The sequence below is a fragment of the Musa acuminata genome, chromosome BXJ2-7, assembly GCF_036884655.1.
Source record: "Musa acuminata AAA Group cultivar baxijiao chromosome BXJ2-7, Cavendish_Baxijiao_AAA, whole genome shotgun sequence".
Taxonomy (NCBI): domain Eukaryota; kingdom Viridiplantae; phylum Streptophyta; class Magnoliopsida; order Zingiberales; family Musaceae; genus Musa; species Musa acuminata.
The window spans coordinates 6180481-6204936 of NC_088344.1; the positions used below are offsets into that span (position 1 = coordinate 6180481).

The 24456-nt window shown below is 41.2% G+C and overlaps 4 protein-coding genes across 8 annotated transcripts; 3 read left to right on the forward strand and 1 right to left on the reverse strand.

Annotated features, from left to right (window-relative positions):
- The first annotated feature begins 5678 nt into the window (after positions 1 to 5678).
- LOC103990327 (homeobox protein rough sheath 1) lies at positions 5679 to 12487 on the forward strand. 4 transcript variants are annotated; one of them, XM_009409420.3, is made up of 6 exons: positions 5679 to 5787; positions 6407 to 6766; positions 6849 to 6962; positions 7053 to 7191; positions 11664 to 11917; positions 12035 to 12487. In XM_009409420.3, the coding sequence occupies exons 2-6, from the start codon at positions 6422 to 6424 to the stop codon at positions 12248 to 12250; spliced, it is 1068 nt and encodes a 355-aa protein (XP_009407695.2). In that variant the 5' UTR covers positions 5679 to 5787; positions 6407 to 6421; the 3' UTR covers positions 12251 to 12487. The 4 variants fall into 4 exon arrangements, with proteins under 4 accessions (XP_009407695.2, XP_064972625.1, XP_009407698.2 ...); XM_065116553.1 differs by lacking the exon at positions 5679 to 5787 and adding an exon at positions 5802 to 5876 and having other exon boundaries at positions 12035 to 12395; XM_009409423.3 differs by lacking the exon at positions 5679 to 5787 and having other exon boundaries at positions 5869 to 6766; positions 11697 to 11917.
- Positions 12488 to 12955: 468 nt separating this feature from the next.
- LOC135616862 (ergosterol biosynthetic protein 28-like) lies at positions 12956 to 16717 on the forward strand. The gene is made up of 3 exons (XM_065116554.1): positions 12956 to 13214; positions 13616 to 13822; positions 15732 to 16717. Exons 1-3 carry the CDS (start codon positions 13100 to 13102, stop codon positions 15800 to 15802), a joined length of 393 nt encoding a protein of 130 aa, XP_064972626.1. The 5' UTR covers positions 12956 to 13099; the 3' UTR covers positions 15803 to 16717.
- A 1100-nt stretch (positions 16718 to 17817) lies between these two features.
- On the forward strand, positions 17818 to 20125 carry LOC135616863 (uncharacterized). The gene is made up of 2 exons (XM_065116555.1): positions 17818 to 18702; positions 19109 to 20125. The coding sequence occupies exons 1-2, from the start codon at positions 18047 to 18049 to the stop codon at positions 19818 to 19820; spliced, it is 1368 nt and encodes a 455-aa protein (XP_064972627.1). The 5' UTR covers positions 17818 to 18046; the 3' UTR covers positions 19821 to 20125.
- Positions 20126 to 21267: 1142 nt separating this feature from the next.
- Positions 21268 to 24082, reverse strand: LOC103990324 (tubulin alpha chain). 2 transcript variants are annotated; one of them, XM_065116560.1, is made up of 5 exons: positions 23901 to 24082; positions 22735 to 22969; positions 22273 to 22643; positions 21733 to 22191; positions 21268 to 21644 (listed from the first exon to the last, which is right to left on the reverse strand). In XM_065116560.1, the coding sequence occupies exons 1-5, from the start codon at positions 23991 to 23993 to the stop codon at positions 21351 to 21353; spliced, it is 1452 nt and encodes a 483-aa protein (XP_064972632.1). In that variant the 5' UTR covers positions 23994 to 24082; the 3' UTR covers positions 21268 to 21350. The 2 variants fall into 2 exon arrangements, with proteins under 2 accessions (XP_064972632.1, XP_064972631.1); XM_065116559.1 differs by having other exon boundaries at positions 21354 to 22191; positions 23901 to 24080.
- Between the last annotated feature and the right edge of the window lie 374 nt (positions 24083 to 24456).

The window sequence follows — 24456 nt, forward strand, 5'->3', positions numbered from 1 at the left end:
AATTCGTTTGTTTGTTTCTTATTGTGATAGCTTCGGACTTCCCATGCATTTGGCGAGACTGTAAACCGACGGACTCGAGGAAATGCATCTGTTGTATTGCAACCGACGAATGCTACACATCCAATGAAGAATGCTTAGAGAACTGCCACAAAAGTACTATGGGCAATCCATGACCCTTAACGAAGCACCTCTTATTGAATAAGATCTAAAGCATCTCTTATTGTATAAGATCTGATGCATGCATGCGTACATCTATTTACGTGCTAAGTACCTGTTTGGGAGATGTTAAGCATATTGAATAAGTCGAAAAGGACACTTACTGTTCTTTATCTTGCAATTTCGCTCTCTGAGTTCTTAGGAAAACAATGACCCGATAGAGACCTTATACTCATGGGTATAATTGACACCTCCATCCAACTAAATATATAAATTCATAATATTCGTGATACAAGAGATTTTTTGAGATTTTTTTTTTTTTCGTTTTATGGATCGAACATATCACTGACTCTAAACGCTATAAGAGATGCATTAGATGTCTCACATTTTATTCATTCATAGCAACGATGGATAGAGTAAGTTTGGTTTTTTTTTGGGTATTACTTTTCTTCTGAGTCGCTTCGTTCAAAATGAGAGTAATTAGTTTTATTTAATTTTTTACCTTCGATTAGAACACATCAAGAATTCACATTAGAGAATTTAGTAAATGGCATGTTAAAAGAAATTAGAGAACAGTGGGGGAAAAATTACCTGCAATAGATTTTAATTTTATTTTCCAAACTCAAATTAAATGTCAACATATCACTTGGTTATATTCGTCATGACAATGCCAAAAACATAAAGATTTTATTTCTATCACATTATTCACCAAATATCTATAACATATGAAAATGTGACATCGATTTCAAATCAGGTAAAAATATAAAAGGAAAAGGTTTAATAAAAAAAATTAGATGAGTAAATAAATATGAGTCTCGAGAGTATACTTATCAATAATAACAATAGTAAAACCGTAAGTTTCAACTATTTGAGGTGTCTGCTACATACATCATTTGCCACCATCAAGATTTATAAAAGATTATATGTTAAGCTTAGAATATTAAAATTTTTATTTATAATTTTTATTAAAGTTTTTTAATTCTTTATCTACTTTTCCTCGTATCACTAACATTAATAATCTAACCTCTTTTGACTAACATTAATAAGTCTCACGTTTGCAGGTAGACATAAATAATACAATTAGCTATGATATAAATAATATAAGATAACTATCGAGAGTAAATATATGGAATGAATAATATAATTTGTTAGGTGTTCATTGTAGAATTAATTTGGTGCATTAATCTGTATCTAATTCATTCATTTGTTTCTTATTCTGATAGCCTCGGACTTCCCATGCATTTGGCGAGACTGTAAACTGACGGACTCGAGGAAATGCATCTGTTGTGTTGCGAACGACGAATGCTATACATCCAACGAAGAATGCTTAGCACACTGTCACAAAGGCATTATGAGCAATCCATGAGCCTTCATGAAACCCCCTCTTGTCGAATAAGATCTCATGTATGCATGCATACATGTGTTTATGTACTAAGTACCTGTTTGGGAGATGCTAAATATATAACATGTCGAACATAACTCTTAATGTTCTTTTCTTGTAATTTTTCTATGCATTTCTACTATACCTTCGTCTCATATGCCTTAGGCTTACTACTTGGTGTGTTCTATCCCTTGGCCCACTAATATCTATGGTTGAATCCTCCCCACCCTTTCCTCCTCTCTTCCGAAAGAACAACCACCTCGTCGGCAGTATGGTGACGACGAGGAACGGTGGTTGAATGAGTGCGACAACAATATGGTATGATATGAATGATTGAGGTTGAGGAAGAGAAGAGAAGGGAAAGAGAAAGATACAGTGACAATGGTGCCTTAATTTGCTTTCCGGAATAAATCGTAGTAAAGCCCGCACGAGTAAACTAGACTCAAGATTCGTACGGTGATTGATGCCCCCACGCCTGATCTTGTACGGGGGATCACACGATCACATAGGAGTTTGAGCACAACTGACGGAGACCGTCCCACCACCGGCCAACAACGATATGAGTTTGAGCTCCGACGAGCCTTCAACCCTCATTTGCAAGATAACAATAATAATAAACAATGTTATCTTCTCGTTGTTGGGTGTGAGTGACTCATGGAATCCTTTTGGATCTGCAAGCCCACATGCCACTGCGGATTGCAGACTGGCGTATGGTTCCAAAGGGAGAAGAGAATGTGGCCATTATCGTGACACTCTTTATTTTCTTTTGGTATAGTTTAACGCTGCACAGATTGCCACAAATTTAGTGGTTCCATAAACTCCTCCTGTAACTGTGGTTACTCATTTCATATGTAAAAGCTGAAGCTGATAAGAATGATATGTGCTATTAAAATGATGTTCGAGTACTCTTCCACATAATCATCACGTGGAACTTAAGATTGGAGGATCGATGAAAATTATTTTCGTTATATGATATAATTTTGCTGTCAATCTTCCTATTTGTTATGAGTTTGACGAGCTAGATAGGTGTGACAGCATTATTCAAACTTTCTAACTACTACCAATGCATTAGGATTGCATTATCTACGTAAACCCTAAAATATAGAATTCAAAGTGCTTCCAACACTCGATGCGATGTCAAACCCAAGACCCGTAAAATGTTGGGAGGAGCTTTCGATATAATCATTTCGACACTTTAGTTAGACAATGTTCGGATTCTACCATCATGATATATCTATCGATCGAAATTTTTTTTCTTTTATGTATGATTGTCACATATAACTATTTACTCACTACCTACGTTTTTTTATTCCTTTTATGTAGAAAAATAAAAAAAATCTGATTTTTTTTTTAATTTCATATAATTATTCTCCTGTCACATGCATACACGTGCAGAAGATGGTTTACTGTAGGATGGATTCCTGATGTGTGATCGCCACCCGACATATGGGTGCTTTACTCAGGACTGACAAATGAGCATTTTACTGGGATCAAACCCCCTTATCCATTACAAAACTCCATTAAAACCAATCATGCTTGTGCTTATGATTCATTACTCTACTTAAACTAAGGTGAGTGCTGCCACAACTTCCACGACGGTAGGAACACCGATCAACAGTAGCAAGTCAGGCGTTCGGAAAGACGGGGGACATCTGAAGTGATGGAGCTCCTGCCACTGGTCGCCACATGACGTTTCTTTCTTTTAAAGTACCTCCACCTCTCACTGCTGCTGTCGTCTACCGAGTGCTTCAGTAGCAGCAGCGTTCAGTGTTTCTTTGGCAACGACGGGGAGAGGGAGACAGACCGCGCGGGAATCGCGCGGTGCGGAGGACCGCCCGCTCATCGTAAAGCACTCCACCACAGTTGTTGGGCTTCGTCTTTTACTGCCCGACGTCAACAGATTGGCCGGATCTCTTCTTTCTGTGTTGGCGCCACGGAGACGCAGTTGCCACAGGATCTTCGCAGGGCTTCTTTGGGTTGCATAGCTCTATCGTTTAGTCTTGTAGGTGATGAATATATATACAAAAGAATATAGTAAATCCAATGAACAAAACATCATCATCACTACAGTTTGTTAATTGAATTAGCCAGCCGATATGATGGAAATTTAGCTTTTATTTAGTAGCTGACATGACTCTTAATCGCATGTCTGAGTTGCTAAGCGAGTGCATGAGTGGAAGATGATTGAGGAAAAGACTTTTGTCTCCTTAATTTCGCCTTTCTAGATTCGATTTTAACTTCGCACTCATAGCTCCTTCCAACTACGTAAAAGCAAAGCATAGCTAGAAGCCAGAGAGAATAAATAAATGGGGGCTTGCCAGAGCTTGTGGTGTCAGCCCTCTTACTATATGGCATATTATTTGCAACATTGAATAAGGTCAATACTAAAAGCATTACGGCCACTCGAACGATCGACACTTTTTCTTTTGTTTATGTTATCTACATGTCCATGATTTCTTGCTTCGCATTATGGAGTGACCTTTTTTAATGGATCAAAACTTGCTTAATGTGTAAGCCCTAATCATGAGTGCTTCGAAAAGAATGCCATATACAAATGCAATAAACCTGAAAGAGGGCCACGATGGACATCTTTCTGGTTATTACATGAATTGAATATTGATATGCAGGTTAAGAAGAATAAAAAATAGTATCATGCATCAGGATTAGAGAGAGAGAGAGAGAGAGAGAGAGAGTCTGGTCCCATCATTAGCAATGTTCAAAATTACTGGATCACAAGGAAGAATTGAACCTACAATTAGAACAGAAGCTATTTCACAATGAGGAAAATTTCTTGTTAATGATTGTTGAAATCATAATATCAGCAAAAGGGAGTTGTCATCTGTGTTCTACTCAACTTGGGCTGCTTTATTTTTAGAAGGATTCAAGACTTAAGTTGGCATTGCCACAGAATGTGATGTAGAACGGGATGCAACCATACACAAGGGAATTGATAGGATGTGCACAAGAACTATGCAAAGCTTAGTTGATGAACAGTCTATGATCGTTATGATTGATACATATTTTGGGAGTCTTAGTTAAATTTAATTTTTTTTCCGATGAATTAGGATTATCTTCGAGTTCTCCTCTCTCTTCCCAACAATGATAACCATCATACCCTAATATATCCCTACTTGTTGATTGTTACCAGTTAGAAAATAAGGAGAGGTTAACATTAAACATTACATGCAAAGTTACAGGGTGAGATGACCACTTCAAACTTATTCCTTAGTGATCCAACACACAGGCTTTAATATTGTTGGATTCTGATATCAAAATATATCTCATGTACAACGATGGACAGGGCATGAGAGTAGGCCTTGTTGTCATGGTAAAAATATTAGTGAAGTCACCAGAATAACCTTTTATCTCTAGATGTCTTGTAGGAGTTTAGCTACTCATATTAGTTATCTTTAGATGCTATATCGATTAAAGATTTTTGCATCGGTCATCCTATTGCATACGAAGTACATCAAAATTGGGTCCCAGTCTGCAGGTTTGGAGATGACTGCCCTTTCATCAGATTGCAAAGCACACGAACGATTTGTATCTGAAGAATTGAGCCTTAATATGCTGCTGCAAATACGTTAGATGTATAATAATTTAGCTATATATATATATATATATCATAATAATTGGATTCACAATCATAGTTTGCGGCAGACTTGATATAATAAAAGTTAATATGAATGTAACAGGTCATTATGTTCTTTTCTGATGATTGATAGTATAATACTAAGAAGGTCATTTAGATCAATGGTAAGAATTTTGATGACGTTGAAAGTGCCAGTTGACTATATTAATTTGCCAGTATTCTATCAAAAATCTGGATCATTTATATATGTTGGATGGAGTTTGGTAATTAATTAGATCAATGCCGACAACAAATCCAGTGTCCATCTTGTTTCGATGGTGTTTGGATCGTATTTTGGATTTGATTCAGTACATCCAGCAATTTTCTTCTCTTTTATTCCTTCCAACCACACACGTCGCTTTCCATAGTTCCATCATCTGTAAAACCCCCTCTTGTGTAGCCATGACCAATTGCTCAAAGCCAAGTGGAGCTCTTTCTTTCCCAAGAATCTTTCCCTTTCCCACACCCATAAAAATAAACAAATGAAGACTAATTTAACGCAATTACACACGCAATTTAGCTGCTAGAGTTCATCGTGCCACCGAGACTTGTCGACGAAACTATCATTTCCAAGGAAGCATATAAAGTAGCAGAAAGTCCGCTCCGACACCGACGCATGGTGAGGCTCTCTCCCGTCCTACCCTTTCTCTCACCAGACCACATCGAAGAAGAAGAAGAAGAAGAAGACGGGGACGAAGTGATTGACACGTGAGGCGTAGTACACTCTAAACGCATACCCACATGTGGTGTTGCAATTCATTTACGTCTCCAATCCAACTCTCTTTTTTTTTGGCTCCTAGGTGTTGGTTGTTCGGATCTCATTTCACTTTCCTCCCTCTGTTGTTCTTTGGAGTAGTGCTCGGCCTGTTTGGATCCCTTGTCTTTGTGCTTGTCCGTTGCTTTTCGAGCTCGTCTTAATCCCTTGAAGTCGTAGTACTAATGCATCGTATTAAGATGTTGTAATTGCTTGATCTTACACTACATTAGGTGATGGATTCCATCAGATCCTGTCTGCTTGATTTGACAACGGACACGAAAGCCGCCATGATGGCTTTCCCTTCTCGCTACAAGTTTCCTGCTTAGGGCTTTCTTTCCTCCCCTTCCCTCTCCTCTCTGATCTATTCTCAAGAGACCTGTATTCTTAGAAAATTAAGTTCAAGAAATCTTCCTTTTATTTGATTGCCAGCTTTCCTTTTTTTTTTTTTTTTCCCTTTTTGTTGTTATTCTACTTTTGATAGGTCTACTAGTGAGGCATGGAGGAATTCTCTCACCCAGGTGACAGTGGTGGTCGTGGCACCTCCGGGGGTGCTCTCCTATACCTCCCGTCATCAGCTACCACCGCCTGCACTTCTTCAGCTCCTCCGCCGACGAGGGCCGCCGTGTACGAGCAGGGCTACTACTACACCACCACCTCCCAGCCTTACCTCCAAACACCACCACTTAAAACTGAAGCTGGCTCATCTCGAGCTCAAAAGAGAGCTATACAAACACAAGAGCAAGGAGAGATCTCTCAGAGTGATATGGAGGAGATCAAGGCAAAGATCATGTCGCATCCTCAGTACTCTACCCTTGTCGGAGCCTTTATGGACTGCCAAAAGGTCTCCCAATTCATTTCCCTCATATGATGCGCAGCATAACCTTGTTCTCCTCTCTTACTAATTAACCTATGCTTCTTTCTAGGTGGGAGCACCACCGGAGGTGGTGACGAGGCTCTCCGCCATCTTCCACGACGTCTGGCCAGGGCCGAGCTGCCATAACGACGCTTCTCCTGACCCGGAGCTCGACCAGTTCATGGTATTAGCGCTCCATCTCTCTCTTTAGATCTCTTCTCCAGTTAAAGCTAATGGATGGTGACCTGTGCGTGTATATATGCACTAAAAACAGGAATCATACTGTGATATGCTCGTCAAGTACCGGGAAGAGCTAACGAAGCCACTGCAAGAGGCCACAAACTTCCTCAAGAAGATGGAGTCACAGTTTAATGCGCTCACCGACAGTTCCACTCGCGGCCTCTTTCCCTCTGGTAACACATACATCGAAAAATCATATACTACTGTTAAGTAGCTTATACCATTGACTTATCGAGTGTAGCCTTTACTCCACGCGATTAGATCTATTTGGTCTCCATCTGCTGCTAAAAAATCTTTGCCTCTGAGAGTAGAGAGGGGTGAACAGAACTGGCAGTGGGACAGCAGAAAGGATGTGGTACGTACATATATCTACTAGTAGACCTTCTTCCACCTTTCACGGCAACTAAGACAGAATCAGGCCTTGACTGATCAGATATCTCATATATAGCATACATATACATACCAAAGGGTTAGCAGTTGGCTCCCAAGGAATATAATAGGTGTGAGATAGGTGGGAAAGGAGGAGTCGTCCTACGGGACGATCACGAGGCCATAGTAAGGCCAACCTCTCGACCTCTCATCTCATCTCTTTCTTTCTTTTGCTCACCATTGTTTATTAGCTGAGATTGTTTATAGGCGAACAAAGGAGGAAGACAGCCTTTCTCTTCGGAACAAGCAACCCGTATATATGTAAATGAATGAGGAAACCACACGTTGGCGCGTCATAAGCTAGCATTTCGAGTGCTGACGTGTGGCACTCCTTTAGGGTTAATGAGAACTCCCTACCTCGAGAAGACACACTATCTTTGTTTCTTAGCAGCTCAAACTGTTATCTCGTCTTGATGCTTTCTCCTTTGCAACCATGCATAAGATACTACATAGGATGCTATTCTTGTCCGTCCATCAAACAATGATACCACCTACTTCCACTTTATTGGTTCTTTCAGCAATAGCTAAAGAGCCATGTTGTAGTGTTTCCCCAACACAGAAGATGATTATGTTATCTGGACTTCAAATGTGTGTATACAGTGATACCGTTCTTGAGTTGGACATTGTCCAATGGTTATACAGAACAATTACTAATATTTTGCATTGTGCATATGTTCTTATTTAGCATTTACATATATTTAGAGGGTAAATCTTGATTTAACGGTAAGATTGCTCATCTACGACATAAGAAAATCCGATTTAAATCAATAAAAACAATCTCTCTAAATAGTTGTATATTCATACATCCTTTTTTTAATTTCTTATATACATTTGGTTAGAAAATGATGAAGAAGCATAAGCACAAGTTCTGATGATAAATTTGTGATGGTTATAAGCCCTTAGCAAGAGAATAAGATCATGACCCACGCAAAGATATAACACCGATAAATCAAATAGAAAATGGTAGGGCAATAAGGGCAGCTCACACACCACACAGAAATAGAGGAAAGGCATGCAACTTAGACTTTCTTAATCGTTCTTTACCTGTCTTTACAGCACTAGTAATATGCTCTATAAAAGCAGTCACAAAAAGAGATATAAGTTCCATTTGCTGTGGAGATATTCTATATTTTATTTGCATCCAGCCATGGAACTTAATAATAGTCATACAAATAATTAGTTCAACATCACCAAACTGGTATCTCTAAGACCTTATAACAGCCATGCTTTGTTTAGTCCTTCAGGTCATCCCCTGCAAAATGGCAACTGTATAACGTATTAGAATACACTTCTGTGGTGGTCGTAAGGCATTGCTTTGATTAGCTCAAATACCCATATGTTGAATAAACACATAGACAATGGTATCATATTCTTTTGAATCATAATTAGTGGGATGACTTCTGAGAAATTTTTTTTTGATGAAATCAAAGGTATTGAGTGACACTCTAAATTAAGAGCATTTGGTCTTGTCACAAAATTGGCGATTGACAATGTAAGTTTAAGAAACTTGTTTCTTCAAAGAAAGTTATTCTCTAATTAGATGTTTAGGATATTTGCCAAAAAAGACTTGTAGGTGTGAATAAGTATTAAAAGCAATTTACAAAGTTCTTATAGTCATTCATAATAACTTGTTTATAGAGCCATGTTTAATTCCAAATTAATATTTTCATAGGCATACATTTAATAACTCTGATAAACATAAGTACCTAAAGCATACTTGAGTTAGTTATTCATAATGTTTATTAGTACAGCCATGTTTAATTCCAGAATAACTCTATATAGGAATCAAAATGATAATTCTGTCTGGCTTCAGAAGTATACTTGAATTGTGAGTTACTAATTTATTATGGTTGTTTACAGTTTAGTTTCTAGTAGAAAAATGCTTTCAGTACCTCCATTGATCATCTACCGAACAGCCTTTTTGTTGCCGGTTAAAGATCTAAAAGACATCAAATACCATAATATGGTATTTTGGAAACATAACAATCAAAATAGGCACTTAAAGTTACTAGATTGACAAGGAAAATTATTATTATCTAATTCTAGTTACACTTTGAATGGCACATTTAATGGATAATAGTTTTTACTTTTTACATCATTCATGTAGATGGTTCGATCATGGTCAGAAGAATAATGTGATACTTACTGACCTACCTTCAAATGCCACTTAAATTATAATGTAAAATTCTTGAGCTCAGTTAAATTTGATACTAAAAGAAGATTTGGATATATGAAATATGTAGAGGAAGAAAAAATTAAAGACTTCTTTGAGGGAATGGGTTTGAAAATGTATGGAAAGTAATGGAATGGATTTGGAATTTAAATATGGAGAGCACATTAATGGATCAAATCTCGTAGTGATTGAACTTAAGAGAGAAAAATAACTGCAACAAGACTCTACAAGGTTATGTTCTTTGCATGATAAAATCTGCACCTCCTATTAAATGTTTTCTTGTATTGAAGGAATATAGCACCTTCAAGAGACAGTTTTAGTAGGAAAAAAATAAGCAAAGAAGGGAAAATAGGGCGGAAAATGTAAAGATTTAAGACAGATTAAGAGACTTTATAAATATGGTGAATAGTTCATTTCATCACCTCACAAAGTCCATCAGAAAATTCTGAAAGTTTGTCTCGATAAAAAAATTAATCTCCTAATCTTTGCCATACATGGGCACCTAATTAAGATCCTGAACTGAAATGTCAAGGGATTTGTCTAGTAAAATCTTCAATCTTACCAAGGTTACTCAAACATCAATATAAACTATAATAGATATTCATGTATGTATCCATATGGGATTTAGGGATTGATATGATGAGATGAACCACTTTCTTGGCCATCTAAGTGAAAATGCACTATTGGACTACAACTAGGTAACACAATAAGCTCTTGATCGATTCCATGAGATGACTTTAAATCTTTGTTGTTCAGCTAAATCTCAGACGAGGAGTCTTGGTGCCATGGTAATTAAGGTTGCATATAGTAACCTTCCCTAAACCTCGACATTGATGGGAGTCTTATATATTGGGCATGCTTCTTTCTGGTAACGAGTTGATGGTGGCTTTCAATCCTATTGAGATTGATTTCGGTCATGGTCCCATTTTTATCTGTAGGTAGCATAGGTGGATAACCTCCTATAACATCATGAAGCCGTTCATTATTGAGTGACAATGAACAAAAGTAGCTTGTGTTTAATCAGTCAAATCATTCAGGTGCACCTTGATATTCTCATCCTTAATCTTGTATGTGATTTTTAACGAGCACTTAATCTTACTGGTTGGCTTAAATTCATTGACCCAACTCATCCTTCTTGCATTTGGAAAAAGTGCAGTATATGTAATTTATTCTGCAGCTGTTGATATTACAATAACAGAAAGAGTCGGAACTTCCTTGAGATCTCACTTGGCCGACTCCAAATGCAGCTCGATTAAACTCCATTGTACCATTGGACATAGAGGTTTTTAATCTAATATCACAGAATGCTGAAGCAATTCTTTGCTTTATATCCCCAGAATAAATACTTGAGATCCAGTTTCTCCACCGCATTTTACTTTATGAAAGAACACCATGTTCTTGTGACCATTTCTTAGTCACCCTAGTCGAGGTGACTAAATAAGGACTAGCTGTTTTCATTTACCTAGATCCATTATGACTATAACCTAGTGAACCAGTAAGAGGAACATTATTTTCTTCTTGATGCATATAGTTTTCCAGCATGAGATACTTTTGCATTCCACATCTCTTGTTAAGTTCTTGACTACAATTAGCAGTCACTGGTAACTAAACTTGAGAGCATGGGATGTGGCACCATGTGGTTTCTATTTGTCAGCGTATGCACCGGATCTTCACACTGAATCCTTCTTTTTATTGTCATATAAAATCATTGCAATACTGACTTGTTTGGAAGTTTTATGGTCAATTCTATGAATCGATATCATTCAAGTCACGTATTCTGCTTGTCTTCGTCGGTACACAAAAGCCTCTCGGAGAGAAATTTACTAGCTTGAACATACTACTCTTTCATGCTTAGCAATTACGTTGTTCTAGCTACTTGATCCAGTTAATCTTTCTGATTACCCGGGCCACTTTACCGCATGTATGCGAATCATTTTAGACTATACTTTGCCACTGGTCACTTTTCCTACATGAATGGATTTGTTGTTATATTACTATGATGATACATTATATCTGGTTTCCTTTTTCATTCGAAAATTGAAGATGAAATATGTGAAGGTGTTGGTTCCTCTGAAGAGGATCAGGATGCCGGTGGAGGAGAAGCAGATCTTCCAGAGGTTGACCCACACGCAGAGGACAAAGAGCTGAAGCACCACCTTTTGAAGAAGTATGGTGGCTATTTAAGCACCCTCAGGAAAGAGCTGTCCAAGAAGAAGAAGAAAGAAAAGCTGCCAAAGGATGCCCGGCAGAAGCTGCTCAACTGGTGGGAGCTGCACTACAAATGGCCATATCCATCTGTATGTTCCATTTCCCTACATTCACCAACCCTTTCTATGCTAAAATTAGTCGATATGTATAGAGCAAGAAAGCCTCTATATAACTTTGGATGGAAAATTGTACCTGGCAACAAGCAGGAAACCGAGAAGATGGCGTTGGCGGAATCTACAGGTCTTGATCAGAAGCAAATCAACAACTGGTTTATAAACCAAAGAAAGAGGCATTGGAAACCATCCGAGGACATGCAGTTCGTCGTGATGGATGGTTTCCATCCACGCAATGCTTCTTCTGCTTCAGCTCTCTTCATGGATGGGCAATTCATGGTCGACGGCATGTTCCGTTTCGGTCCGTGATGTATGATCATCTACAACTAGTTTTCAGGTTCAGATCATGAAAGTCTCGTCTCCCTTAGTAAGTGCTGAATTCAAAGTATAAGAAGCAATTGTAGTGACACTAGATTCATCAGGATTCTTGTTGCAACATGTAACTTTTTTGGGTTAGTCTTCTTTCTATGTATTCATGGGTTCTATTGTGGGATTGAATTGTAGGTATATAATGTAAACAAATTGATATGGTTTGGACTTTTCTCTGTAATTTTAAGCTGCTTAAAGTTTCTTATTTCTGCTGATCAAATTGACAATGTTTTAGCTTTCTGGCCCTCTAGCTTAGATTTATAAACTTGGTTATAATATATCACCACTGTTCTTAGTCTAATTGTCATGTTAATTAGTTGCCATCTTCAATTTGCATTAGGGGTTTGGGATCTCACAATCTGCATGGCCCCAAATTGATCTGCCAACATTAGACCAATCTATGGGGTTTTATTGGGTAATTGTGATACAAACTATGCAATTTTAGCCATTAAATAAATTTGAATTAACCAATCAAATACGATAGGCTTATCCGGGTTCGGTTCGGTTCACAATCGAACCAAACCAAACCGATCGAGTCACTCAATGCAACGCAGAACGTATGAATGTGGGAAACTGAACCGGACCAAATCACAGACCGTCGTAGCAAGCCGAAGCGGACCAAAGCATAAAACCCATGCCGAGTGATCCCAAACAACCGCACTAAAAGTAAGTACATGCATATTGGGATCGGGGCCGACCGAGTTCGGCTCAGAAGACAACTGGTTTGTGGGCTTTGCGCACCGCGCCCATAACCTGCTCGCGGAATTACCTCAACGAAACACAAGACAGATGAAGGCGCTCGGGTGGTGGCTGATGCTGGTCGGCTTGCTTCGCCTCGTAACTGTATGGTTCGGCTTCTTCGACATCTGGGCCTTACGCATGGCCGTCTTCTCCCAGACACAAAGTAGTCTTCTTCTCATGTCTTCACTTCTTCGGTGTAGCGCTATTAGAACTGTTGTGGTTTGGCTCGGTCACTCTGTTAGGATGCCGGTCAGTTTTTTCGTCGTACAAGGATCGAATAGGGTAAAAGATCGTCACTTCACACATTTTCTGAGTTCTCTGTCAGTGTCAAAGACTGTTAATCATCGTCCTAGCACTAGTTTTCCCATCTTAAATTTTGTTATTTCTTTCTTCTGTTCTTGTACATAGTATGTTCTTTTTTCCTTCAAAAATATTGTGATGTTATGGTTTCATGCTTCAATTTGTGCTAGATCTCTGCCTCATGATTCAGTATATCCTGAATTTTTTGTAGATTAATGATAGTTATGATTGTTTCTGATTCTGATGTGTGTGTTTTTAATGTAGTGACTGATGTTCATGGCCGAACATTTGGAGTCTGGACTCTCCTGACCTGCACACTCTGCTTTCTTTGTGCATTCAACCTTCAGAATAAGCCTATCTACACAGCAACCTTGCTGTCCTTCATATATGCATTTGGTCATTTTCTTACTGAGTATCTGATATACCATACAATGGCTGCATCAAATCTGACAACTGTTGGAATATTTGCTGGTATCTCGCTCGTATCTCTCATGCATGTCCCCATTATTCACTGTGATATACTTTGTCCTTTTAATATAATGATAAATTTTTAGATATCAAACAACAACAATTATGCGTCTTGTTATATGGTTGAGTGTAGTTGAAACCAGTATCTCTGGTCAACCTAAGAGTAGTAATTCCTTTCTTATTTCTTCTAATAAAATCAAACTGTGCATTTTTAATATGCTCACGAGAAATATGGATCGAACAAGCTGCTGCTTGATGCCTTATAGTCTGTATTATTTACGCTGATTGGGTGTTCTTTCTAAGCTCTTTTAGTAAAATTTTCTGTTAGGCATTAAATTTTAACTTAATTTGCATCATGCATGTGGGTCATTATTTCCTTTCTAATACATTAACAAAAAATTCTTTCTTCTTGAGGCTCAAAAGAAGGTTTACATTGAAGATGTCTGAAACCTCTGTAATTCTCAATGATGCAATTTAGTGTAGATCGGTCATGCCGTATGATATCATTGCTCAAGCTTCATTATAATTCACCTTACTGTGGCTCTTACATCTCAATGTAATATATAGTTACCCTATTAGGTTCCCTAGGAAATTCCTGAATGAATAAGCCACTAGTGTTAATGCTTTGAGGCTTGTATTTGTGCAGAATATGTTTGAGACTGCTGAGATGTTTACGAACTCATAGCTAACCAAGGTAGCTTTGCTTCATCTAATTTAGATCTAATGACGAAGTTTTCCACCACATAGAAGGAATCACCTTCTATTCGAAGCAGAGAACTTTTGTTGTTTGACTAATATGAAAATCAGAGACTTATCTCCATAAGTGAAAGCAATGAACTGTGGATTAGATCATATAATCTGATGCCACTCTTTGACAATATCTTGCTAGGGCCCTCTATAAGCATATGCAATATGCTCATTGCAAATCATCATTTTATTGTACTGTACAGAAGCATTCTATGATGAACTTTACAAAGTTATAGCCACAAATATCTAAAATGATATAGTATTCGATGGCTAGATTAATTTGAAGAATTTATCATCATGAAAAAGTTTGGATATTGTTATCCACAAGTAGCGATCAATTGCTGATTGACCTAAAAACACGAGGAGTCAGATCGGTTTTTCTTTCCTGCTTTATTTCCAAATTCATGTTGCTCCATCAAATTGACAGATAAAGATTTTTATCAGCTAAACAGCCTGTGAAATTTATAATTTTCAATACTTGACTTCTGAATTTTTTTTCAGTAGTTGGTATGAATAGTTAATATGCTAGACATTAATTTATAGACAAGATTTGGCCCCTTTAGCATCAAGCCAATTGTTTTGCCACTTCACCTGGTATACTTAGTAAGCTTCTGTTGATTGCCATCTTTATTGGCTAAAAAACGAGGACATCGTAACGATTGGAATGGTTTTGGAGCGAAGGACCTGTCAGGAGAAGGGAAAAAAAAAGGCATTTTAGACTCCTTGAGGAAAAGATATGCATGTTAAAATTTCTTTGTAAAGTGTGCATTAAAGAGATATATAATGATATTTTGGATAAGTGTTGTAGTGCCTCCTAGTTTAATCGTTGGCATTGTTCCCATGGATCACAGTATCCTGTTATCTGTTCAAAACAATGATCAGACAACTGAACCTAATAATTCCTACCACATAGAACATCCAAAATTCTGTCAAATGAACCTGCTTTAAGAGGGCATCAGCTTTTGCTTCATATAGTCACAGAAAATTAGGTGAGCAAATGAACAAACAGATCCTATGGTACTGAATGGAATCTGCTGGCTACTGTTGCTATTTCCTAATATTTAAGGTTCGCTGTATGCTTTTGTTCAAGAAATAAGCACGACCAACCATTTTTGTTGCGATAATTTTTGTTTTTGCTTATAGGATTCTCTTGCCTTTTCCTCAGGCACATCAATCATCTGGATGCTGGTGCAGTGGAATGCACATCAACCTCAGGATTCTGCAAAGCTAGAGTGACTCCCCTCCCGTTGAGGATGTTCTTCATGCCCTGGTTATGCAACTCTTTCTGAACCTTGGTAGATCAGTGTTTTGATAAGAATCCATCATTTCAACCCTTTTTTTGAGACATGATTAATGTTCCAGACTCTCGTGATTTAATTATTTCTTTTCAAGAAGTATACTATCATGAGCTTAATTCACTTTGGTCAGACGCAAATGTTGACACAGTTTTAAAGCGACAGATATATATAAATGACCATGAAACCAACCTGAAGGCTTAGGTGTTCATTATAGTTGTCATTACAGCAACAGTAATCGAGAACAGCCAATATGCTGAGCTTGTTTGTTCTCTAATACACTGTGACAATAGTGACAACAGAAATGTGTTATGTTTGGTCATGACAGATTCAAGGTTTGATGTGATCCCCAAAACAAAAAAAGGATGCTGATCTTCTTCACCGAAGCAGATCAATGATTCTACGTCTTGGGATTCGCAAAACTTGAGCTGCTGTGTGCTCCAATGGTAGATGCAGTAGCCTTTGGCAACCCCAACAAGGAAACAGGTGGAGTCCCCCAGTGGAGCTGCAAAGCTGGAATTGCCTCAGCATGCCTGCTTGCCTTTCTCTTAAAGCCATGGCTCCCAACTCAATCATAAGTAAAAGCTGGTGACAGGAGTACATCAGAAGGTAGGGTGGAGACTGGACGGTGGACAGCATTGGTCGGCGAAACACACAGGTCGGCATCTTTTTCCATCCCGATGAAACTGCGGTCATGGTTGCTGACAACCTGTTTCCAGTGCCATTGTCTCTTCTTCCACACTCTTCTCACCTCCAACATAATTCCAACTTATTAAAGATCAAACATTAAGTTATAATTATATGCAGTCTGCTATTTGTATTAACTTCTTTTCATAAAAGTATTGATTTTTTTTTACTTTATAGTTATATATATATATATATAATATCCAAATTATTTAGGATTGAGTATAGGACCTGATGATATCTATAATTATATACTTAGTTAAACTTAAAAAAATATTAAATTATATAAATAGTTTTTAAAGCCATAGATGTCTATCTCTACCTCTTCTTATACAGTGAACACTAATTATTTTACATCCTCTAATTACAGTATTTATAAATTTTCTTAGAACATAGTTATACCGTATGAAATGATCAATTTTTTTTTATCTTCTAACAAGATATATCTAATTATTCATGGATAACTGTATGGATGGCCTAATAATTATTTTATGATTTTTTTAATCTAAAAGGTATATGACGATGGCATAAAAAAAAATATTAACATTCTATCCTATTTTAAGTATTTAGTTTTTATTCTATCAAGTTATATTTTTATCAATCTCTTCATCTTTTGAATAAATAATTCAAAACATCTAAGGATTTTTTTTTCTTATGCAACTTAATTATATCCTCAGTTACAATTGATATATATGCGTTTGAATTCTGATATGAGTTCTTTTTGTTCTTGTATTAATTTTTTTTCCCAATGCAAATGTTGTGATGAACATTTAAAAAAATTGACCTCTTGATTCGAGTTTAAATTATTTTTCGTTATTAAACTCCGTAAGGCTTATATACACGAGAAGTTTGCATTGGGTAAGTTTGGCTCCCTCCCATCCAAATTTTCTCTCTAAACGCGCCGGGCCCCACGCGTGGGTCCCACAAGTGTAGGCTCATGTGCTTTAGGAATCGATGGATTCAAAATTGATGCATTCTAAAAACAAGCTTATTTTTTTAGAATATCCATGAACAGGCAAATCACGGGGCACGTGTACACCCCCAACCCCCCAAAAAGACCAAAAAAAAAAAAGTGTGGGACCCAAGGACTGGGCCCCTGTCCTAACACGGCGGATAACGAATACGTGTACACAGCTTCTCGAGTAATACTCGGTCGACACAGAAACGTGCGTCACCTGATGGGTAAGCGCACGACAGGATCCCATGCGGCTCCAGCTCACGACCCGCCCTTCCCCAGGGTGTATGTATGTATGCGACGCTAGCATCGGCCACCTCCATCTCTTCCTCCCTCTCATCATCATCTCGAGAGCTAGTGCTTGTCGTGGTTCCTCTCCTTTTCAAGTCGCCATTCCAATTTGCCATCCCCGCCTCCCATTTGACTCGCTCACTCCATGAGAGGAGAGAAGAAGCCTTCGTGGTGCTGCTAATATTGGCGTACCGAATCCATTCACAAATATTAAGAAGCGAGCGCCTGCGGCCATTACCCACATCCTATCTCTAGATGGACCCTTGCCCCTTCGTCCGAGTCCTCGTCGGCAACCTGGCCCTCAAGTCTCCCGTCGCCGCCCGCCCCGCTGGCGGCGCCGGCGTACACCCCTCCGCCCACCCCTGCTTTGCCACCGTCCGCCTCGACAAGCACCCCTCCCGCCACACCGTCCCCGTGCCCCTCCTCCCCCCGGACCACGCCGACGCCAACCCGCCCGCCGCCGCAGCCTCCCTCGCCGCCGGCTTCCACCTCTCCAAGGCCGACCTCGACCGCATCGCTGGGAGATCCCTCTTCTCCGCCGCCTCCGCCTCCGGCGCTGGGACGGCGAAGCTGAAGGTCGCGATCTACTCGGGCCGCATGGGGACCACGTGCGGGGTGAGGTCCGGGAGGCTCCTGGGGAAGGTCTCCCTGCCGCTGGATCTCAGGGAGGCGGCGGAGGGCACGGCGGTGGTGTTCCACAGCGGGTGGATCGGCCTTGGGAAGGGGGCGGCCAAGGCGCAGATGTACCTGACGGTGAAGGCGGAGGCGGAACCGAGGTTCGTCTTCGAGTTCGACGGCGAGCCGGAGTGCAGCCCGCAGGTGTTCCAGGTCCAGGGCAACAGGAGGCAGCCCGTCTTCACCTGCAGCTTTAGCTGCCGCCACAACTTCGGCGACTGGAACTGGAGATCAAGGTTCGTCATCATCTCCTCTTCTCTCCTCTCCTAAGACACCACTTTGTTCTTGTTCACGTCAAATTTTAGGGTTTTCTTCATCAAAACCTGACTTTTCCACGCCATTGCCATTCCTTACATGAGAATATCCTGAAATCAGCTGTTTGGTCTTTGTTTTCATGGATTCTTCGCGACAGAGCCAAGATTCTGTTATTCTTGGACTAATCTGAAGCCCAAAGTTCGCGACCTTTTTGAAGACAAAAACGCCTCTTTTGTCCTGCAAAAATCCGTGTATTTAGCTTTCCACATTGCGATCGCCCGTCAAATTCGATGGCTTTCTTCGATTCGGAGCAAAATTGTGAACCCAATGGAAGTGTTGGTGCCGTGATCTCATGAAAGTTCCTATTTTTTGTGTTCCCTCCTATAGGTCGACGCAGTCGGAGCCGAGCAGTCCGCGGAGGTGGCGTTCGTCCTTCGGGTCAGAGCGGGAGCGCCCCGGTAAGGAACGCAAGGGGTGGTCCGTCAAGGTCCACGACCTCTCAGGCTCGCCCGTTGCCCTCGCCTCCATGGTCACCCCCTTCGTCGCCTCCCCGGGCACCGACCGGGTAAGCCGCTCCAACCCCGGCGCATGGCTCATCCTTCGCCCCGTCGACGGTACCTGGCAGCCCTGGGGCCGCCTCGAGGCCTGGCGCGAGCGCGGCGGCCCTGCCGGCGACGGCCTCGGCTACCGCTTCGAGCTCCTCCCGGACACCGCCGTGGGCCCCGGCGTCAGCCTCGCCGAGTCCACCATCAGCGCCTCCAAGGGCGGCAAGTTCGCCATCGATCTCACCGGCGCGGGCGGCAACCCCCTCGCGCGGACATCCTCCTCGTCGGGGCGCGGCGGCAAGCTGGGGCGCGGGCTGTCGCTGTCGCCATCGCCGTCGCCGGCCTACCGCGGCTTCGTGATGTCGTCGACGGTGATCGGCGAGGGCCGGAGCGGCCGCCCTGCGGTGGAGGTCGGGGTGCAGCACGTGGGGTGCGCGGAGGACGCGGCGGCCTTCGTCGCGCTCGCCGCGGCCGTCGATCTCAGCATGGACGCCTGCCGTCTCTTCTCGCACAAGCTCCGCAGGGGGCTGTCATCACCTGCCTTGCTGCGGTGATCCTCCGCCGTCCGATCAAGATTGATTACCACCACCACAGTTTCTCGCAGAGATCTCTTTTTCTGCTTGATATTTTTGCCATTGTACAAATGTAGCGTGCGTGATTGCTTTAGGGATTTTTGTTGATTCATTCAATTTGTCATTGTATGGTTGATCTAATATTGATCCGTTAGTCTGCTGCCAAAGAGAGAGGGTTATCGGTCAAAGTAGGTCGTAGTTTTTGCTGCTTCTTTTCTTTTTTTTTGAAGTAGCTTTTGCTTGTTGGAGGAATGGATTGGAGTAGAGATTATTTGATTTTGTTTGTTTGTTTGTTTGTTTTTGCAATGTTTGTGTATGTTGAACTCGATTCAGTGACAGCAACACGATGCCTCTAAATCGAGCATCAGAATGGCTTGAGATCTAGTGAAGTGGCTGCCACTTTGTTTGCAGAGGTTGTGTGTTGTCAGTGATGGATTATGATGAACAGTAAGGTGATGCTTTTGCGAGGGTCGATCCACGTTGCTGTGCTCGGCCTCACTCTTTCTTGCTGGAGGCACAGAAATGGATTGAAGGCATCAGCTTTGTCCACTTGTGTCACGCGTTATCTGGCAAGCAATTTGGCGTGGGACGTTGGCAACGCATTCATGGCTGTCATCTGTCGTATGTTGTCCATAGACACGACTCATCTGTACAAAGTTGGAGACTTCTGGCTTTCTTACTGTTTAAGTGGGACTAGAATGTGACTCCATAATAAAAATATAGATAGAATTAGAATTAGAATCAGAATACTCTTTTGTTTGTTATTAAGAACATTTATGTCTACTCAACTTGTTCAAATTCAATTATAATACATGTTAGCTGATACTTAATTAGTCGACGATGCAGTCTCCTTGGAGTCCCTTGTGCTCCCAATAAACACCAAAAATTGCCCTATCATGAAAGCCCAGCCCTCTTCAAGAGAAGGCAAGCGTTGCTCTTGCTGCCGCTACCTTACCTTTCTTGTGCTCGAACTGACACTAATTGTGCCTGAATTGTTTGAGCAGCATCATCGCAATGTATTGCCCCAATTAAGACGAAGCATCCCGGAGCAAAGTCGTCTCATCATAATTATAAATCCTCTCACCCCCTACTCCACCCACCCCTTTCAGATACTATCAGCATGATCAGCGTTTTACATATAAGCTCTCCCTCTCTCTCTCTCTCTCTCTCTCTCTGTGCATGACTATCACCCTTAAATATCTTGGTTGACATATATTTCTGCACATCCAAAGGGGCACGCTGATCGGTGATGTCTTTTGCACCAGATGGCGTCCATGACTTCTGTCCAAAGTGAAAATTCATGGCGATAAACTAACAGCTTATTTAAACCAATGATATCTGAATTCACAATAACTCGATTGCACTCTAGTTTAATCCGGAACAGGTAGCTGTGTCTATAGTGGAGCTTTGTAATTTACAGAACATCCAACGAACGATATCTTTAAATCTACAGAAAACTCTCAACTCAACAAAGAAAATTATGTAGGGAACGACAAGCTAAACATGATAGCATCATAAAACAAGCATCCGAACAACATTCTCGACAATAACATCACACCAACAGTCTCTTAACATCCAGAAATCTACATGACATACAGACAGCGGTAAAGACGACGCAACGATAGGAAGCTTGAAACACAAACACAAGGGTAAGGGGTTCCCACACAAACAAACGGTGAAGCTTGTCAGCATCCTAATATTCATCCCCTTCATCACCATCCTCGTCCTCGGCGGCAGACTCAGCGCCAACCTCTTCGTAATCCTTCTCGAGTGCTGCAAGATCCTCACGAGCCTCAGAGAATTCTCCTTCCTCCATGCCCTCACCAACATACCAATGCACGAAGGCCCGCTTGGCATACATGAGATCAAATTTATGATCGATCCGTGAAAAGACTTCAGCAACACTGGTGGAGTTGGATATCATGCACACTGCTCTCTGCACCTTGGCCAGATCACCACCAGGCACCACGGTGGGCGGCTGGTAGTTGATGCCACATTTGAATCCAGTCGGGCACCAGTCAACAAACTGAATGGTGCGCTTGGTCTTGATGGTAGCAACAGCAGCGTTAACGTCCTTCGGCACCACATCTCCACGGTACATGAGGCAGCAAGCCATGTATTTGCCATGGCGAGGATCGCACTTTGCCATCATGGAAGATGTCTCGAAGGCGCTGTTGGTGATTTCAGCCACAGAGAGCTGCTCATGGTAAGCCTTCTCGGCAGAGATAACAGGAGCATATGATGAGAGCATGAAATGGATCCTTGGATATGGGACCAGATTGGTCTGGAACTCAGTGACATCAACATTCAGGGCACCATCAAACCTCAGTGAGGCAGTCAGGGAAGAAATCACCTGTAAACGAAGAACAATATTACATGAAGCTTGATGATGTTTTACTTCTTTTCTGATGCTCAAAGTGATGCGAGTGCGAACCTGAGAAACAAGGCGGTTAAGATTGGTGTAGGTGGGACGTTCGATGTCAAGAGATCGCCTGCAGATGTCATAGATTGCCTCGTTGTCCAGGAGAACAGCCACATCAGTGTGCTCCAAAAGAGAATGGGTGGACAGAACACTGTTGTAGGGCTCGACCACAGAAGTGGAGACCTGAGGTGATGGGTAGACCGTGAACCCCAGCTTTGACTTCTTTCCATAGTCCACAGAGAGACGCTCAAGGAGAAGAGAACCGAGGCCGGAGCCTGTGCCACCACCAACAGCATTGAAAACAAGGAAGCCTTGGAGGCCAGTGCAGTTGTCCGCAAGCTTCCTGATGCGATCAAGGCAGAGATCGACAATCTCTTTGCCGACTGCAAGAACGAGAGCGTATAAAATGTAAGCATCATGCATTATCACTGCATCAGGCGATATTGCAAGCATGGTGGAAGAACAAGTAATTACTGGTATAGTGGCCACGGGCGAAGTTGTTAGCGGCGTCTTCCTTGCCGCTGATGAGCTGTTCAGGGTGGAAGAGCTGGCGGTATGTTCCAGTTCTTACTTCATCGATGACTGTGGGTTCCAGATCAACAAATACTGCACGAGGGACATGCTTCCCGGCACCAGTCTCACTGAAAAAGGTGTTGAAAGCATCATCACCACCGCCAATAGTTTTGTCACTAGGCATTAGGCCATCAGGCTGCACAACAGCATGATATATAGTTCAGAACAATTGATACATTGATTTGGGCAAAAATGAACAAACGTCTATAAAAAAAAAACTGTTTGATAGTTGTTCAGCATGGCTTCGTAGGAAAACAAAATAGATTTGACCAGAACGGAAGCAAACACGAGAATAATAATCTATTACAACTTAAGAAATCAGATCCGGCCAACCTAGATTTACATGCACCGCACACCCTACGGAATCAGATCTGGCCAAAATCACGAGATCTGGCACATATAAGAAACAGAACAAACAGGCCCAGCGAGCAAAACGACAGTAAAAATTAACGGACATAAGCTTGTTTATAAGATCTAGAACTATTACATCACCAAAGACAGAGATCTGACTCTAAATCCTTCTGGAACCTCATGATGCAAACCATCACCCAAGAAAATAGAACCAGAACCGACTGCGAGTCCTTTGAGATCCAAAGGATCCTAAACAGATTGCTTAACTTTGTCATAAAGAGCGAAAATTAGATGAACATCTTAAAATGATGTCTCATAGATGAACATGCTAACATTTTGCAATCAACCAAGAATTATGGAAACAAATCGAACGATCGATCACTACAAAATGCCAGAAGAAATCTAGAACTCAATAGATATGCATATTACAAGATACCCGGATCCATCTGTACAAAAACGCAAATCTCACGCTCATCGAAAGAGATCATGCAAGAGGGATGCCAAAAAATATCAAGGGATAAACAAATTAACATAACAAGCCCATGCTTATGCACAAAAAGAAGAAAAAACCTTAAGATCTAGACACTAAACTCCCAGAATCCAGAGATCTAAGGGCCAATCACAAATTCAGCAATCAGAAACTATTACAACAGTAATAAATCAAGACAAAAGGGAAAAGGACCATATCGAAGACTAAGCAGAGTACGAGATCGAACCTGGATGCCATGCTCGAGGCAGTAAAGCTCCCAGCAGGCGTTGCCGACCTGAATTCCGGCCTGCCCGATGTGGATCGAGATGCACTCTCTCATCTTCGCGGCAAAAATGTAGAGATGAGAGAAAGGAAAAGAGAGTTTGGCTTCGGCGTGTACTAAGACGCCTTCGGATGCCTCCAACCCTCGCCTCTCTCGAGGGTTTTATATGGCGGAGGACCGGTGGGTGGTGGTGAAGAGCAAAGTTAGGGTCCCGCCCTCAAATAATAAACCCGGGTTAGCTAACCGCAGTTAGGTAAGACGATGGCTGCCAGCTACAGGCAGTTTGGTTCGCGGTTGTGACGGGCTAACAACCGTCACTTTCTAGCGTCTGTTTTTGCCGCCTAATATCGAATTCGAAATGCTCCTGCCGTCCGAGTAAATCACTTCACCTTGTAGCTTTAAGATTTGATCAGCGCTCTTTGACCGTTCGATCTCGATCTAACGCACGACGGTTTTTCAGGGTAGTGATTATTCAAAGCACGAGTACCAGCACAGTTACCTGCCTTGCGATTACAGGAAG